Source organism: Panthera tigris, chromosome B1 (genome assembly GCF_018350195.1).
Source record: "Panthera tigris isolate Pti1 chromosome B1, P.tigris_Pti1_mat1.1, whole genome shotgun sequence".
NCBI lineage: Eukaryota > Metazoa > Chordata > Mammalia > Carnivora > Felidae > Panthera > Panthera tigris.
This window is the reverse complement of record NC_056663.1, coordinates 72,111,320-72,130,003: the sequence shown is the minus strand read 5'-3', so window position 1 is coordinate 72,130,003 and position 18,684 is coordinate 72,111,320. Positions and strand designations below refer to the sequence as shown.

The 18,684-nt window shown below is 40.0% G+C and overlaps 2 protein-coding genes across 6 annotated transcripts in view; one reads left to right on the top strand and one right to left on the bottom strand.

Moving 5' to 3' along the window:
* The window catches only part of LOC102966936, a 79,477-nt gene extending 71,890 nt beyond the window's left edge, over positions 1–7,587 (bottom strand). For 2 of the 5 annotated variants that reach the window (XM_042983723.1, XM_042983724.1), the window contains exons 1-4: positions 7,085–7,587; positions 6,306–6,425; positions 3,875–3,930; positions 1,881–1,973 (exon numbers count right to left, since the gene is read on the bottom strand). In XM_042983723.1, coding sequence (XP_042839657.1) covers positions 3,910–3,930; positions 6,306–6,425; positions 7,085–7,540 — 597 coding nt within the window. In that variant the 5' untranslated portion in view covers positions 7,541–7,587 and the 3' untranslated portion in view covers positions 1,881–1,973; positions 3,875–3,909. Of the gene's footprint in view, positions 1–1,880; positions 1,974–2,378; positions 2,460–3,874; positions 3,931–4,917; positions 5,033–6,305; positions 6,426–7,084 lie in introns of those variants that run through there. The other 3 variants (XM_042983726.1, XM_042983722.1, XM_042983725.1) reach the window with 3 other exon arrangements.
* NPY2R (neuropeptide Y receptor Y2) lies at positions 7,264–15,322 on the top strand. Its single transcript, XM_007084198.2, has 2 exons — positions 7,264–7,378; positions 12,192–15,322. The coding sequence occupies exon 2, from the start codon at positions 12,201–12,203 to the stop codon at positions 13,347–13,349; it is 1,149 nt and encodes a 382-aa protein (XP_007084260.1). The 5' UTR covers positions 7,264–7,378; positions 12,192–12,200; the 3' UTR covers positions 13,350–15,322.
* Positions 15,323–18,684: the final 3,362 nt, after the last annotated feature.

The window sequence follows — 18,684 nt, the reverse complement described above, 5'->3', positions numbered from 1 at the left end:
TAGGTTTTGGGGTGGTCAGGCAATGAAAAAGCAGAGTGAAACGATTGTATGCTTTTTCAATGTCAGATTGGAGCATTGCCTTATGAGCCTGAAGATCAGTTGACTTGTCAGGTGATGGTAACTTACTTAATTTGACTTATTATTTACTATTGATTAGAGCCCAAGCTCTATAAGTTTGATGCAAACTTATAGAAAATTAAGTCTGATACAAATTTTTAGAAAATTAAGTTTGATTATTGTCCAGTAGACATGCAAATGATTTCTGTCTGGTGGAAAATATAAGTTTGTAACTTATTGCTTCATTGTACAGCAGGCCATCAACTTGTTTTTTTAAAAATATTTATTTTTGAGAGAGAAAGTGTGAGCAGGGGAGGGGCAGAAACAGAGGGGACGGGCTCAATGCAAGGTCCGATGTGGGCTCGAACTCACAAACTGTGAGATCATGACCTGAGCTGAAATCAAGAGTCGGGCACTTAAACCAACTAGGCCACCCAGGCACCCCGATCAACTTGTTTTATATCTAAGATCTTAATTCTATGCAAGACTTTGTCTTACACTGGTAGATATAGGTATCTACCTTTGTGATCCTACTTTAATCCAGCTTTACCATTGTGCTGGTGCTCTTATTAATCAATTAAATATGTGATATGTGCTCACTATATATTTTGTTTGAGAATAATGTTTTTAACTTTGAAAACTTCACTTTGACATGTGTAAGTGATTGTTCTTCCTCAGAAAGTTCCGCATTGTCCCAGTAGCACACATCCAAGTTAATGCAGTGGAGAAGAAAATGGCATCCCAGTGCTGGGTAAAGCCAAGAATCGTTTCTATCCAGGTTTACACTGAGTTGAGTCACCTCCCCAACAAAGCATTTCCTTAATTCTCCCAACACATAACACTTATAAAAAACAAACAGAAAACTGACCATTCCTTGTGGCCCCAAATCTATAATGTCAGAGTCTACTAGAGAATCTTACTCTGTTTATGGTACTTTTTTTTTTTTTAATTTTTTAATGTTTATTTATTTTTGAGAGAGATAGAGACAGAGCATGATAGGGGGAGGGGCAGAGAGAGAGGGAGACACAGAGATGCTAGCACAGGGCCCGATGTGGGGCTCAAACCCACAAACCATGGGGTCATGACCTGAGCTGAAGTCAGACACTTAACCAACTGAACCACCCAGGCACTCCTATGGAACTTTTTTATTTAAAAGTCTGTACACCTTTAATGGACTAGAGACAATCAGTGGCAGGTCTGTGTGTAATTCATGGTGTTATGGACATTGTCTAGTATAGTGTCCGTAACAAATTAGACACTCAATAAAGATTTATCGGTAGGAGTTGTAATAAAACATTTATATGGATTGTATATAATTCATTTTTATAATAAAGAGTAGTGAGTCCTAAGCTAAGTCTGACTTGCATTATACAATTAATGTTTTAAAAATTTTACTTTGAATGGCCATTTTACCATCTCCAAAATGATATGTAAAAATTATATAGAAATCTTTGGTTTCTCATCTGTCAAGAGATACCAATAATAATTTCGTATGAGAGAGAGCTTTAATTTTGCTTGCATTTTTTTTGAGAAAAAATTAAAAATTAAATTTGTTTTGAGTGAATGACTCAAAAAATATATATCAAATTATGTCTCTATATGCTACAAGGATAAACACTTATTAAATAAAATTGAAATTTCTAAGAGGGTGCATGTTTCCTCTTTAGCCACGGGCCTTCTGTGCATGTTTCAGATAATCAAATGAAAATTTGCATTGATTAAATTCTGAATTCCACATAAAAATCTCCCTTCCTTTGTTCTATGTTAAAATTTGAACTGTGAATCATTTGCATTTAAATATTCTTTTAGATTTGGTTCCTTACCAGTCTCAGTATACTTTGGATGATCACTGAAAGATAAAAATCTCAGCAAAATGCTGCATATAGTGCTTACAATCCTGTTTAATCACGTTGAATCTGCAATTAAAAATTCAAAACAAAAATAACTCCAAATCCATAGAAATACAAATCATAGCAAATGATATTTATGCTCAACTTAGGATTTAGCATACATTTCACTTGGAATGACTAGTTGCTTTTCTTGACTGAGACACCTGTCTTCATAACATACTGCTGCCCACAAAATTTTTAAGAAAATCTAGCCCATCAGCTTTGTGAAACTATTTGTTGACCACTTCTTATCCATTCACATGTTTACTGGTCCACTTGTTACAAATGAACCAAGTTTGTAAGGATGTAGACGGAAGTACAGCCTTTTCATCACAAGTGTGATTAGACTGACCAGTTTTTAAAAACTTAGTTTATTTAAAGACTTATTTAAAAAGTTAACACACTTCCAGCTCCATTCATATAAACTGGTCTCTCTTTTCTATGTCAAGTTGATGCAACTTCCATCGTCTCTGATCAGTTATTAACTTCACTCCCACTGTGCTTTTTTCCTGCCTGAAAGGAAAGGTGAGCACACATCCAATCAGAAATCTATTTACAACCAATTGAACATCATTATTATACCCAAATGGCCATTAGGATATCTAGGTTCCATAATTTTTACTACAAGGGAGTATTATTGAAACTTTACAAAGAATTTCTGTAAGGACCTAATAAACCTGAGGATAAATAAATAAATAAATTTATGAGAATTTATTTTTATTTTTTTTAAGGTTTATTTATTTTTGAGAGAGAGAGACACACACACAGTGTGAGCAGGGGAGGGGCAGACAGAGAGGAGACAGAGAATCTGAAGCAGGCTCCAGGCTCTGAGCTGTCAGCACAGAGCCCAATGCAGGGCTCCAACTCACAAACTGAGAGATCATGACCTGAGCTGAAGTCGAACGCTTAATCGACTGAGCCACCTAGGTGCTCCTATTGAACGTTTGAATAAAGCAAGACAGAATCATTTTCAAATATACTAAACACTGTAACTAACTGTTAAGTTAATGTGATTATTATTTCCTTACTAGGGACTTGTCATTAGGCTCTGTTTGTTTAGTCTGTGTTAAGTACATTATTTTATTAGCTTCACTGAGCTTTTCTTCCATTACTGGGGTTTAGAGAATTCCTTGCTTGGGCTTGCTACTCTCTTTTGGTGCTATAATCTTCTTCCTTTCCTAGGCTGCTGTCCTGACTTATGGAGCTTATTTCTTTCTTCTTCTGGAATCAGCTTCCACATTCCAGCTGCACCACACTGTTTTGTTCTGTGATTTAGGTTGGTTTGGTATGAGTTGAGAGTTACTTAATAGTCTTTCAGGGAAACTTGACATTAAGGTGAGAAAACAAACAAACTAGCTTTCTGGCAGAAATGACCCCAGGAGGACTTTCCATTAGGAACCAAAACATACTTATTCTTCTTGGTGTTTCTGAAAAATTTTTAGATATAAAATTCACTCTCTAAGTTGTACTAGCCACATTTCAAGTGCCCAATAGCCACGTGTGACTGGGTGGCTACCTTACTGGGCAATGCAGAGATAGAACATTACCATCACTGCAGAAAGTTCTATTGGACAGTGATGTTTTAGATCATGTGTATTCGTTTCCTCGCTTTTTTTTTTTTCTGTTTTTTCTTTTTATAGTGTAAACAATGAAATTATTTACAACTTGGGGGAAGCTTCCTTGCTTTCAAAATAAATTTAGATGGAAGGAAATCCATATCATCATGTACTTTATCTAAAGTAAGTGCATCACAAGTGGTTTTCTCTACTGATGTGATCTAACTTTGTCTTTTTTGACAAAGAGTTTGTCTGAAATTTCTTCACTGTAACTATATAAATACTGATTGTTCAGTTATTGACCAGGTCCTTTACTTCAGAGTCTCATTGGGAATATCTATTCAACCAGAAGTGGAAAAGAAAAACGCTTACTTGGCAATTAATCTTTGGTTGTATTCCTTTTATATTCATGTGCACTGAGGAATGGTCTGTGAGGTAGGGGAAATGATAATAGAGTTATGTTTTAGGTATTTTAGGAGGTTTATCAAACCTCACATACTAATATCAGATATTGGAGGCCCACAGGCCAGGCTGCAGGTTTTGCTCTATCTATCCGTGTCTATTTATTTTGGCCCACCTGGGGGTTTGACTTTTATTTTTAAAAAAGCTTTTCTTTCAATATTTTAATTTTAGAGAGAAAGAACATGAGCAGAGGAGAGAGGCAGAGGGAGAGGGAGAGAGAGATAGAGAGAGAGAGAGAGAGAGAGAGAGAGAGGCTTAATCCCACAACCCTGGGATCATGACCTGAGCCAAAATCAAGAGTTGGACGTTCAACCTACTGAGCCATCCAGGCATCCAAGGGGTTTGACTTTTTTAAAAATTAGTTTCCTTCATTTAAAATTGGAAAGATTTTTAAGAATATGCATTTTTGTTCTCTTAAAATGTCAGATCTGACAATACTGAATTGAGATTTTTGCAGGGCAGCTCAGTGGAATCAGCAGCCTCCTCCTTCAGAAAAGGCTTGTACTTTTGGGCTTTCACGGGTGTGGCAGTGCCCACCACTCCCCACCGTCTCCCACAACTTAGCTGGGCATTTATGTCACTGGCCCAGGCCAGGTAGGCATCTGAGTTTGAGTCTGTTCCCTATCTGAGGAACAACCAATGTATATTCTTCTTAGCTGTGGAACTTGCCTGAGAAATTCCGTGATTTGACACAAGAGAAATCAGGCAGCAATAATCCTGTCCTGTCTCCCTATGGATCAATCCATATTTCACCACTCCTTCCACAAACTTCTACCAGTGTCTTGATAGGTTTTATTGGCATTCATCAGAGTGGTTCATTGTTATGATAGCACACAGTGTATGCACATCAAAAGGTATCAGTCAGACTTGAATGAACAAAAATGTCATGAGTTCATTGCCAAAGCTATCCTTGATGATATGACACACAATAAAGCAACTTTAATTTCAATAAATCCATTTTGTCATCCAATTCTGTACTTTATTGGGAGAGAGAGAGGTCATTTAGTCTTCTCAAAGTTGCTGACGAGATGTCTGTGGAACTATGGGTGTTTCCTAAGACACGCATGTCTGTAAGGGAATAAGATAAATATTTGTATAAGACTGCTAGGCTGCTTTTAAAAGGCAGTTGTATGGGAGGCAAAAATGTTTGTAGAATCAATGTCATCGAAGTCAGTCAAACCCTCCGAAGCAATTAATTTGATTGCTCTTCTGTGCTTTCTATATGTTTTTGTAGTTGTTGTTTCAAGCCACTCCTACTCTTCTAAAATTACAACTCCTGGGTACAGAGTTCACTATTCACAGGTGCAAATATATTAGGAAGCATGGAACCTGTTGCACAAAACACAGGCGTGACAAGGAATATTTCCCCAAGTTAAGAAATATTTACAAAAATATTTTAAGTAGAATTATATGGAACATCTTGTATATTTCCAGTTCAGTTTACTTTTCTTTCATGGTAACTGAGAAGCCCAAGCTGCTTTGTTTTATAAAAAACGTCTATGCTCCTGTAGGCATAATTTTACATTAACCAGATAATCAATTTCAGATTAAGCTGTATAAAGATACTTATACATGCAGTATTATGAAGGTGTGGGCAAGCCCAGAAAAGACTGAAAATCCAATCTTCTTTAGGGGAAGCCATAACTAATATTTTTGGAAAGAATATTATTTTGAGTTGTTTAAACTGTTTTTTTTTTTTTCTACTTAAGAGAAATTCCAAGTGAACTGAGTATGGCCATCCTCACTTCAGAAATAAAGACACTAATGAATAGAGGGAAAGTAATGTGTGTAAAACCTCAACACGGGCTAGTTAGGAAAGACTTTGGTTTCCAATTTCAGGCCTTTGTTTTCCTAACTTGGCAGGATCTGCTTCCCCCTCTAAAACTGAACAAGGGACAGAGAGGCTGGTTGCAAATTTCTATAAGGAATGGTTCTAACTAGAGTTTCTGGGAGGAATCCCGAGGAAACAGACCCCTCAGCGTCGTGGACTGATGCCACAACCCTGTTTTGCTCTGATCCACTAACTCAGCTTGATGGCTCAAGGCATTAACAAGGCTTCGCCACAAAAAGATTAGAGTATTCCACAGGCACTTACTCATCCTGGCATTAGTGGCTTGGGTCACGATCAAAGAGCGAAGGATCAGGAAGTCAACTAACTGGAGAAAGATTGTTTGTCACCCATTGTTTTCTCTATTTTACCTTTTGCAGGAAGAGTGCACATCACACACGCTGCCCGCTGGATTTTGAATCTGAACTCGCAATACCCAACTTGTAAACTGTCAGCAGACACCCGTTAGGGGAATTGTCAGTGGTGGGCAACAGGCATCTGAACTCGTTTTACCTTCCCGTGGGAGCGCGGCGACGGGTCCAGCCCCTGGTGTGAGTGCCCTGGGTTTGTCCTTGGCGCAGTTGTGCGACGCTCTTCTGTGGTTCTGCGAGGGTCCGGGTCCCCACTCTGTTCCTATGAGCAAACAAACAAACAAAAACAAACAAGCAAAACAAGAAGCAACTCCTGGCTGGAAGTTGTGGGGTTTTCTCAGCCCTTCCAAGGCGCGGCCCTCTGCCTCCACGTCCGCCTCCCTCCAGCTCGAGGTCTCCCGTTGCTCGCTGCGCCGTGACCTCAGCACCCTCGCCCGAACCTGAGTCCCCCCGCTCCGCCTTCGCCTTCGACTTTCCCTGGCTGATTTGGTGAACCCCGAATCTAGGAGCTTTTTGCAGGGCCATCTCTCGCGGAACGGAGAAGCGGAGAGCAAAGGAAGGGGTTCGTGGAAGGGAAAGGAGGTTGGAGTGGTGCAAACCGCCAGAATATCACAATTGGGGGTCGCCGGAGACTGGGGTGAAACTAGCAGTTGCAGGCGATAGTTGGGATCCGCGAGGGGGCGCCGCTCTGAGTAGGGTCCCGCTGCGCGGGCTTCGAAACCTGGAGACAGCGGCGACACCGTGGACGCTGTCCCCCTCCCTCGCCACGGAAACTTCCCGTCCAGCTTTCTGCGCGGCGGGACCCTCGCCCCCCGCCCTTCTGTACCTGTTGTTGTCGTTGTTGTTGTTGTTTCTCCCAGGGAAGGGCTGCCTCTCCCCGCACCCACGTGCCCCCGCCCCCCACCAGCCTCGCATCCTCACCAGCGCAGCCGACTGCTCTGTGCCGCGCAGCGCGGTGCCCCAGCGCGCTTGGCCCCGGAGGTCGGCGGTAGAGCGGAACAGCGCCAGCTCGCAGCGGCTCGACTGCCCGGCGGACGCCGCGCTCCGCCGCGCTTCCGCGCGCCGCTGGCGGTCCTGCACCATCGGAACGGACGGAACTGGGCTTGCGTCTGGGGACCTTCCAGTGCCGTCTTCAGCTCTGAGGGCTAGATAATCGTTGCACGGACGGGCCGTACACGTCTTGCTTCCACGTCTCAGCAGAAACGCCAAGACCGGGTAAGTAAGTAAGTCGTAACTCGGATTCACACTGGCGAACGAGAATACCCCCAAAGAGCTCTGGTCCTGAGAAGAGGGTATGGGGGAGGTCCTCATGAGTGTGGGGACTTTTTTTCTCTCATTTAGGCTGAAGGTGGGGGTTGGGGTGATAGCCATCCCCATTTTCTACTTTCGCTAGAATTTTCCCTTTCTGCTGAAGGTTCTTCACTATTTCCTTGACCCTTCTTAGAGAGAAGTTATCATCTTTCCAGAGCAGCAAGTTGTTACTGTTTCTCTTAAAAAAAAAAAAAAAATCAAACACCTGTCTAAAGCAGGAGGTCATCTTGAATTCTCCAAAGCTGTTCAAGAATGAATACATTTATTTAAGCACTCACTGGTTTTGCACCAGAAGGGCTCACCCACTGGGTAGGAGCATATGGTGCACAGGGAGGAGGCAAAAGTAAAAGCTTTAAGACGTTTTGCAATAGGGGCATGTCATTTACACGCAATCACATGAAATAGACCATGCTATTTGCAAGGAAAGGCCAGAAGTTCAAACATAGGGAAAGTGATTTATTACCAGACTCTTCAGTGAATGTTTTCAACTTTCTGCTTGTGAACCAAACAGCCTTGTCTTATATGCAGCATTCTTGGAGTCCACTCCCCTCCCCCAGGACTAACCAGTATAGAGTATGTAGCATGATTTCTGGGATTTTTCCCCGGGACAAATGCCTGGAAGGTGTTGTGATTGATCAGATGTTAAGTTTTACTAAAGCCAATCTGTGGCAATTAAGGTACTGTAGCAAAAAAAAAAAAAAAAAAAAAAAAAAGCCCCACAAATTTAAACATGCAGTGAAAGTATAAACTGGTTTGTCACTCAGGTGATTTGAAGTTCTTTATCTCTGGAAGAAAAAAAAAAAAAAGAAACTTGAAGTCATTTTCCTATTCTACAAACAGGAAAATATTTCTGTAACAGAATCTCTAAAGATTCACTTGTTCAAGAAAACTGCACCATTCACAGTTCTTAAAAGACCCGACTGATGTGAATGCTTCATATTGTCTTGTTTCAAAGAAAGGGTTTTTCCCTCACCTACTTATCTTTTAATGTTTGTGCTTTTGAGTTTAAATCAGTCAGCTCCCTCTGTGTATCTCTTTTCCTCTTCCACTTTTCCAGAAGCCTAAACATGAAATGATGCATTCTCTGGGCAATGCTCTGCCCTGGCTGAGGGCCAGCAGTGTGCTTGAGAACTGTGATTAGTATCCATACGCTAATTGCCTGTAGATCAATAACCATTCCTGCAGAGAAGTTTTAAATAAAGGGGCTTTGAAATGAAGAAAATGGAACTGAACAGGAAAAGCAAAACAAGTTAATAAACAAACTCATATCCTTCTATCTCAGGCTTACTCTCAATTTAGCTTGTGGCAAACCTCAAACTCAGACCTCATGGAGTCTTGTTAATCCTGTTAATGACTTGTCAGCATTGATTAATTGTACTCTGTAAAGTCTCTTTTAGTTTAAGGGAGAACGTGTAGCCTATTAAATATACACTCCAAGATGTAGATAATTAGTTGCACTTTTCCCCCTAATTTCTAAAGAATGGAGGCAAATACAAAAGAGAGTCAAGGCTCCTTGGAACATGCTATTTGAAATTTATGCAGACAGAACTAGAAAATATCAGTAAAGCAAAATATGACTATATGGAATTCTCTCTCTCTCTGCAGTAAGGCTCCTTGAAAGGTGTGTGTGTGTGTGTGTGTGTGTGTGTGTGTGTGTGTGTGTGTGGTAGGCCCCTCAGATAGAAAGTTTCCTTATGGTCTATACTGACTGGCAGTTTTTAATGCTCTAATCAGGGATTGATTTAAGAGGGATCTTGGAACAATTTTCTTGCAGGGGTGGTTACCTAAGAACAAGAAAATAAGCTCAAGGATGTCATATCAGAACAAGGAATTATGCTTTCCTGTAGCTTCTTATTTGTTTTGCCAAATTACTGGGTGCTGTTAACATGTTAGCGTGCTAAGGATTACACAATGGATGGAAAAGATCCAGTTTCTGTCCTTAAAGAGATTGCTGTGGTGGGGGAATGATTGCATTGGGGCTTGTGCTTCTTGTAGTATTAGAAGTCAGCACAGATTGTTGGGTAACCGAGAGGCTTCCCAGGTCAGAACGGGAAAGCAGAGAGGCATGAGAAAAGCTGATGTATTGAAGGAATCCGAAGTAGTTTAGTATGACAGAAGCATAAGATACCTATTGGCGTGTCAGGAGAGATGAAGCCAGAGGGTAGATAGGCAGGAATGGGTTCAAGAAGAGCTTTGAATGTCATATAATGGAGTTGGATTATCTTCTGTAGGCTGGTGCAGAACCATTAGTGGGAGAGCAAATTAATGAAATCATGTACGCCTGGTATCAGCAGATCATGCAGAACAGAACCTATTCAGGAATGTGAGGGAGGGAAAATTAAATGCGGAGAATTGATTACACAAGTGATGGAAGCCAAACAGAGGATACTGAAGCCACTCAAGGATTAGCAAGAACACAGTCATTAGTGCCTCCAGCCAGACAGACACAGGGAGTAGGTGGTGTGACCAAAGCCCAGGGACCAGGGCCATGCACTGGAAATAGAATCACTAGGATGGCACAGAGCCCAGTGTGGGGCTCGAACTCACGAACTGTGATATCATGACCTGAGCTGAAACCGAGTCTGATGCTTAACTGACTCAGCCACCCAGGTGCCCCTTAGACTGATTTTATACACCTTTCTCACGGGTCCTCATCATTCCTACCACCTTGGCTTTGTCCTTGATTTCTTACCAAAATTACTCTAATAGTCTTGTGACTTATGTCACTTCCTCTTCTCATTCATTCATTCATTCATTCACTTAGCAATAATAATTGAGCATGTGCAAAATGCCAGGCATGGCTTCACCCTCGTGATGTTTACACTTATTGTAACATGCATTTAGCAAGCATTTAAAAACCTATGCCAGGAACCAGGATTTGTGCAGGGAGAGGGGAGGAATAACAACGGGGTAGTGCCTCCACTCTCAGGCTCTTGCCTTTTACTAGAAAGAGCCTACTCTGACATTAAAATGGTCTTTCTGAAATTCGAATGTGATCATATCATTTCCCCCATGTCTCCAGATTGCTGAAAACAATATCATATGTTGGTTTCTAATGTGAAATTCTTTTTTCAAGTTTGTAAAAACATCCAGAGCCCAACATCTTAGTAATTTTTGAATGTATTCACAATGACAAAAGGCTGCTGTCATTAATTCTGAACCTCTTTTAAATAAATTTGGTTTTTATTAATCATAATAGCATCTACCTACGTTGGTAGGTGAGTCATATTTATTCAGCCCACAGACAGTGCCTAGTTGGGCCCTCAGCTCCATTCCTTACCCTTCCTCTAGAGGGCTGACTCCTGCAGACTAGATTTTCAGGCTCCCAAGTCACCGGGCACTTGGCTGAGTTTGGTCATAGGAGGCATTGGCAGGTAATTAGAGGGCAGAGGAATGGAAAATCCCCTGTATTCTTCTCCTTCCCTTTCTCTTCTGGGCAGTGCCTCAGTAGCCTCTCTCTGGATCTCGTTCCCACAGGACTAGTCCATAGTGATTCTATTTCCAGTGGATAGCCCTAGTCACTAGGTACTCTGCATTTAATTTTCCCTCCCTTACATTCTTGAATAGGTTCTGTTTTGCACGATCTGTGGATACCATGCATACATGATTTCATTAATTTGTTTGGGATTCTCTCTCTCCCCACCCATCTCTTTCTGCCCCTCCCCTGCTTGCACTCTCTTTCTCTCTCAAAATAAATAAACTTAAAAAAAAGTCAGTCTGAGGGTTCTCTTAAATGTGGAGACTAAATGAGTTGACAAAGTCTAGAATGGTTACCTGCTTTTTAACCTTCCCCACGGTGTAATCAATGGGGATAACATTGACTGAAGTAGGGCATGCAGAAAGAAAAGTCTTGAGGGCGTGTGATTGGAGAAGAAAAGTGTCAAAACTTTTATATTTAGAGGTTAGAGAGAGAGATGCTTCAGATTTGGACATATTTTTTTTTCATGTAGATCCCGTGTGGGATTCTGCTGTGTGTCAGTAGGAAGTTTATTTCAGATCTTCAAAAAAAGCAACCGTTTTACATAGGCTACCTAGTTTTAACACTAACCCAAACACTAGAAAAAATGGCTATAAAATGAATATGCTCAGTTTATATTTATGTGTTCTATGTTATACTTCCAAAGTCCAGGCCCCACTCAAAGGGCTTTAATATTTTTCTCTTTTCTGTGAAATTTGTTGCTGTATTTATAAATTTGAAGCAGTTAAGATATTGAGGGTAATTTTCTTTGTCTACCTTAAAATAAATTTGAAGAGTTAATAGAAGTTATAAAATTAATCAGTAAAGTTTGTAACATTTATCCCACTCAAAATAGATTGACTCAATTTGGTAGCATTCACACTGGATTTATGTCTACACTATAGGTATTACACTTTACTGTTGTAATATACATTTCAGGGACCTGGTTTAATTCATCCATATTTGTGAATAAACTATTATAATGGTCCTGCTTTATTAAAATGTTACACTATGCGCAGTTACAGGGATCAGGGGACATGTATTTTGAGCCGTAACCAAAATGAAACCAATCCATTTGTGATATTCCTTTGCGTCACCCTTGTGTTTTCCTTGCTCCATGTTATTTCTTCTCCTTCCCCTCTTCCTCCTCCTCCCCCTCCTCCCCTTCCCCCTCCCCCTCCCCCTCCTCCTCCTTCTGCTGCTTCTTCTTCTTCTTCTTCTTCTTCTTCTTCTTCTTCAAATTGTATATTCTTGTGCTAGGTGCTGAAAATGGGCCCAGTAGGTGCAGAGGCTGATGAGAACCAGACAGTGGAAGAAATGAAGGTGGAGAAGTACCATCCACGGCAAACCACTCCTAGAGGTGAGCTGGCCCCTGACCCTGAGCCAGAGCTTCTAGACAGCACCATGCTGATTGAGGTGCAGATTATCCTCATATTAGCTTATTGCTCTATCATCTTGCTCGGGGTAATTGGAAACTCTCTGGTGATTCACGTGGTGATCAAATTCAAGAGCATGCGCACAGTAACCAACTTTTTCATTGCCAATCTGGCTGTGGCAGATCTTCTGGTGAACACCCTGTGCTTGCCATTCACTCTTACCTACACCTTAATGGGGGAGTGGAAAATGGGTCCTGTCCTGTGCCACCTGGTACCCTATGCCCAGGGCCTGGCAGTGCAAGTGTCCACGATCACCTTGACGGTAATTGCCCTGGACCGGCATCGTTGCATTGTCTACCACCTGGAAAGCAAGATCTCCAAGAGAATCAGCTTCCTGATTATTGGCCTGGCCTGGGGCATCAGTGCCTTGCTTGCAAGCCCCCTGGCCATCTTCCGCGAGTACTCGCTGATTGAGATTATTCCTGACTTTGAGATTGTGGTCTGCACTGAGAAGTGGCCTGGTGAGGAGAAGAACATCTATGGCACCATCTACAGTCTTTCTTCCTTGTTGATCCTATACGTTTTGCCTCTGGGCATCATATCTTTTTCCTACACTCGTATCTGGAGTAAACTTAAGAACCATGTCAGCCCTGGAGCTGCTAATGATCACTACCATCAGCGAAGGCAAAAAACGACCAAAATGCTGGTGTGCGTGGTAGTGGTGTTTGCAGTCAGCTGGTTGCCTCTCCATGCCTTCCAACTTGCTGTTGACATTGACAACCAAGTCCTAGACCTGAAGGAGTACAAACTCATCTTCACCGTGTTCCACATTATCGCCATGTGCTCCACCTTTGCCAACCCCTTTCTCTATGGCTGGATGAACAGCAACTATAGAAAGGCTTTCCTAGCAGCCTTCCGCTGTGAGCAGAGGTTGGATGCCATTCACTCTGAGGTGTCTGTGACGTTCAAGACTAAAAAGAACCTGGAGGTAAAAAAGAACAATGGTCCCAATGACTCTTTCACAGAGGCTACCAACGTGTAAGTAAGCTCTGGTGTGAAAATGTGTAGATGAATTCCGACCAGAGCTATAAATCGGTTGAGAAGGGCTCCCAGGTGCATCCTGATTTCCCATTTTAAGGCAGGAGAAGAGGATCCGAGTGGAAGCAATTGCAGTGTGATCTGTGGAAAGAAACCTGGTTGGCAGAGCCTCCGTGAAAATACTCCTTTTCAAAGATAGGGCAGTGAACAGTTTGCTTATAGTTGCTTGGATGCTAGGTCAAATTATGAGTAAAAGCAGAGGAATGCTTTTGACTATTTCTCAGAGTGAAGGAAACCTGAACAAGGAATCAACATGACATCAGCATTGCTAGAAGTGGTTGGCTAAATAAATTGCCTTTCAAATCATACTAGGGCATGGACTGGGGGTGACGTGCTGCTCACTGCCCCCTCATCTGATGAAAAGACTACCCAACACCAATTTCCCTAGGGAGCTGCAGGCTCTTTTGTATTGTTTTTTTTTTGTTTTGTTTTAAATTATTCCTCCTATGGACTAGTCCTTCAGGGAACGTTACCAGCTATTTGAATGACTTCCAGGTGATAAACTGAAATTTGCTGTATAATTAGTATTTTGGCGAGTGATGAGGGAAATCTTTACCACTGAGTTCACCAGGTGTTCTTAAAACCAAATACACATTTAGTGAAAAGTTTCTGCAACTCAAAATTGAAAGCTGAAATTCTCAGTTTTAGAAATGTAGCCCATCATTTAGCTTCTCATTTCAAGTTGTTGCTGCTTTGTAAATACTATTTATGTGACAACAAATGAACATACAGCTCAATACTTTTAACCATTGCTAACTGTTATAACTTTCTGAACATGTATTATTCCTATGTTGGAGTTGAATTTGTCTTCACTAAAATTGATTCAGATTAAAAAATAATTTTTGTGGCATTTTGCCACGTTTTGTGGTTATTGGTAAACAGTTTTTGCACAGATACATAGCTCTATTGTGTTTACAGAACACTGTAGTGTTATTTTTTGAAATTCATCTTCCGTGGACGTGGAATTCATTTTCCATGGTTCATGATTAATAAAACAATATAATTTCATCAGAATGGAACCCATCTGGTAAGAAATATTAAAAACACTGCATGCATTCCACTTTGCAAATGTTCTATTTGGACCAATTTCAACATAAATTATCCTCTTCTCAAAATAATTAGCTATGTATTTTTGGATAACTTATGAATATATACATAATAAAATTTTACCTATAAATAGTGGAGTGTAGACGCTATAGTACTCTTCATTGAATGATTTTGTGAATACTATTTTTATTTCAATAGTACCCAGTCAAAGATGCTTAAAACCCTAGTATGTTTATGAAAACACACTGGGATGTGAAAATAGTTGTACTTCTTTGGATTCTGTTAAAGAAGTTTCATTGCAATCATATTTTTGTCAGTATGACTGGATTTGGGAATAGATTTCTTAAAGTTTAAAAACTTCAGCATGAATATTACGTTTAGGTACAAACATGAGCTTCATGAACGGAGAAAGTTCAACTTTACGGATATATTTAAAAGTCATACTGTGGCTCTTGTTGAATTATTTCCGATGTAGAAGTAAAGATCTTGAAGTGGGCTGTACCTCTGGAATACTGAAAGAGAATGAAAACAGCGGAAGACTAATTAAGAAGCAAACAAAAAATAATATATATATGTAATGTACCATGTAACGGACAAATTCGTTTTTTTTTTTTTTTGTGGGACTCTACATAACTGTTCAAGAAAAAACTTTTTGTCCTGTAAAAAGCAATTAGTTTGCTGAAGATGCTAATAGATAATCGTGGTTACAATGTTTTGTTTTGTTTTCCCTCTTGGAGAATTCTTACCCTGTAAGGAATGCGTATGCCACTGTATTACCGGTTGTAGTAGTAAATTATCAGAATCATTTAATGATCCAGTTAATACTTGTGATGTAATTGATCTTTTTATGTTGTGATTTTATCTGTTGAAATAAAAGACATTGGGAAATTAGAGAAATTGCGTCATATTTTATATCGAAGTTTCTGTCCAAAGCGAAATCATAAGCCTCTGACACAACCAAAAGAAGGAAAATAATGGTGGCTTCTAGGCAGTTTAGCTTTCCTTCTTTCCTGTACTTGAACGTGAGTGAATGGATTCACTCCTGTGGCTGCAGTTATAGTCCGTATTTTGACAATGTTTGAATCTTTAAGACCAGACCTTTCTCCTAAACTAACTTCAAACCTGTATCCCTATCAGCTGACTTGACACATCTACATGGGTATCTCATCAGCAAAGTAAATCCAACATGTCTACAACAGAACCTGCCATTTTGATTCACACCCCACCTCACCTCCACTTTGTTTTCCTGTATTCCTGTCCTAATCATGACACTGCTACTCACCTAGTTCCCCAAGGTCTTATACTTTGGGGTCACCCTGGACTCTTGGGTCTCTTTAGTACACATGTCCAAACAATTCCCACATTTTGTTCTAATTTCTAGATGTTCCTTGAATCAATTCATTTTTCTTCATCCCTATGCTCCCCACCATAGTACAAGTTGTGATTATCTTCTCAGACCTGTATTATCTCTCCTCTGGTTTAATGTTGCAGCTTCCTAATTGGTCTCTATATCCAGTCATCTTCCTATCAAATCCAACTTTTACCCACTAGCCAGCGTGATTTTTCAGAACCTGAAATTTTATCACATCACTTTCCTGATAAAAACTCTTCAATGTCTCCTCATCATAGTTATGATAAAGTCAAAATCTTTTTATGACTTGGAAGGCTATTTAGTACCTGACTCTACCTCTATGTTTTATCCCTTGCAAATTCTGTTTCTCTAATCTTTGCTGCTAGATTTTAAGCATATGAGGGCAGGGGACAGGGACTGGTTTAATCATTGTGGTATCACAGGTACTTGCAGCTTCTGACATCAAGTCTGTGATCAATAAAAGGAAACTAAGTCAATGAGTCAAGGAAATACTAAAGCCAAGATTTGAAGAAAGATTTTTAAGATTGTAAACCATAAACTTTTCCCAGTTTTATTATACAACTTGCAGGAAAGTAGAGTTTTAGCCATACAGGAGTCAAGTAAAGATGTATATTTGTTCAGGATTAAGTTTTTTTTGAAGACCATTAAGTATAGACACTTGCATAATTGGAAAGGGCTTTATACATACACATAATTTAGGGTTCACTAAAAATTATCTAGAACATTGCACAAGGGAAGCATGGAAGGGCCAGTAAACTGTACTAGTCATGATTCAGATAGCTAAAGAGAAGCCATGCTAGTATTTAAAGCAAAAAGTCATTTAATACAGGAAATTAAAGTCTTGGAAAATCACTGGAAGAACTGGAGAAGTGAAGGTTAAGAAAAGCTTCCACCGGCATTGAAGAAACCAGGAAGCACATAATTGTATGAAACCACTGCTAATGCCTGCAACAGAGAGTGGATGATACACAGGAAAGAGTTCAGGTTTATTATCATATTTCCTGTTACTATCTATTGATAGATGAATGGACACACATGCACAAACACACACAAACACACAATGGAATATTATTCAGCCGTAAAAAATAATGAGATTTTTGCCACTTGTGACAACATGGATGGACCTGGAGGGTATTATTATGTTAAGTGAAATAAGTCAGACAAAGAAAGACAAATACCATATGATTTTACTTATATATGGAATCGAGAAAACAAAACAAATGAACAAACAAAAAGCAGGAGCAAACCCATAACTACAGGGAACAAACTGATGGTTCCCAGAAGGGGTATGGGTAGGGGAATGGACAAAATGGGTGAAGGGGAGTGAAAGGTACAGGCTTCCAGTTATGGAATGAATAAGTCAAGAGGATAAAACGTATAGTATAGGAAATATGGTCAATGGTTTTGTAATAGGACTGTACAATGACAGATAGTCGCTACGCTTGTGGAGAGCACAGCATAACATATAGACTTGTCAAATCTCTATGTTTTGAGCCTGAAACTAATGTAATGTGTGTCCACTATATTTCAATTAAAAAAAAATCTTATTGCTTCCGGATAAGCCCACACTCCTGCCCACCCCTGCCATAGAATCAATAATGTCTTTTGCTTCTCTTTTGCATCTCAGAATTCATGTGAGTATCTCTCATTTGTGAACTATAACTCTAGCCTTGCTGTCGGGGATTTGGGGAAAATGTAGTTCTTAGGTTTCTAGCCCCTAAGATATAGGGAGAGCATGGAAGGGAAAATATGGTGCCTAATTGCCATCAGACAATCTGGCAATCTTAAGAATTGCCCAAATGGTGAAATTTCTAGTTTCAGCCTCATCCCAGGTTCTTCAGAGTTACAATGATGCATGTTGACTGTATATTTTCTTTTTTTTTTCTGTAATCAAGGCCAGTGTGTTAAAGATTCTCTTTAAAACTTCCCCATTAGTACAGATGGACTGAGGAGGAAAGTATAGGGAAGGACCATTTTCTTCCTGTGGTATGTTGATTGGAATGGAGGAGTAAAGAATTATATCAAGATTTAATGATCTAAAATCCACAGAAGAATATGAATTCTCGATTAACTTCCTGGGATGAGCAAAAGACGTGATGCCTTACAGAGAAAATAATCTTTGACATTTTCAAGTTGATAAAGGGATGAAATATTAATATATATGGCTGCAAAAAACCAATGGATTTACTTTTCCATAGGAAAACAGAGAACCTAAAGAAACAACACAAGAGTAAAGAATGCAGACATCTTCATGATTATGTTTTATGACATCAAAGGTAGGAATTTTATTAAACAAAGGGTCACTAAAGATCGACTTGTGAGGATTTGTAAAAGACATCTGTTAGATCATTGACCTTTTTTCTGCAGTGGTCCACTAGTCAGATGTTCACAGACTTCACAAGTTCTGGATATGGGTGAACTTACAGGAAAGATGGAATGTGGGTTAGACAATTCACATGTTATCTGTAACTCCAACTCTTTCTTGTTAGTCCATGAATATGTAACTGAATGGAAGTAAGTGAAAATGACTAACTCTGAATCTACTGTCCTTTATGAATAAATCATTGTCAAAGTTTTTTCTTTAATGTTTATTTATTTAATTTGAAAGAGAGAGAGAAAGAGAGAATGAGCAGGGGAAGGGCAGAGAGAGAGAGAGAATCCCAAGCAGGCTCCGTGCTGAGTACGATGTGGGGCTTGATCCCACAACCGTGAGATCGTGACCTGGGCTGTAATCAAGAGTCAGATGCTCAACCTACTGAGTCATCCAGATGCCCTATCACTGCCAAGACTTAACACTTTAACAAATTACTTGCCAAACACCACATAGCTTGTCATGATACAGGCATATGTTATAACATTA

Excerpts from the sequence above, each read along its gene's own strand:
- NPY2R (XM_007084198.2), top strand. The coding sequence starts at position 12,201 with ATGGGCCCAGTAGGTGCAGAGGCTGATGAGAACCAGACAGTGGAAGAA.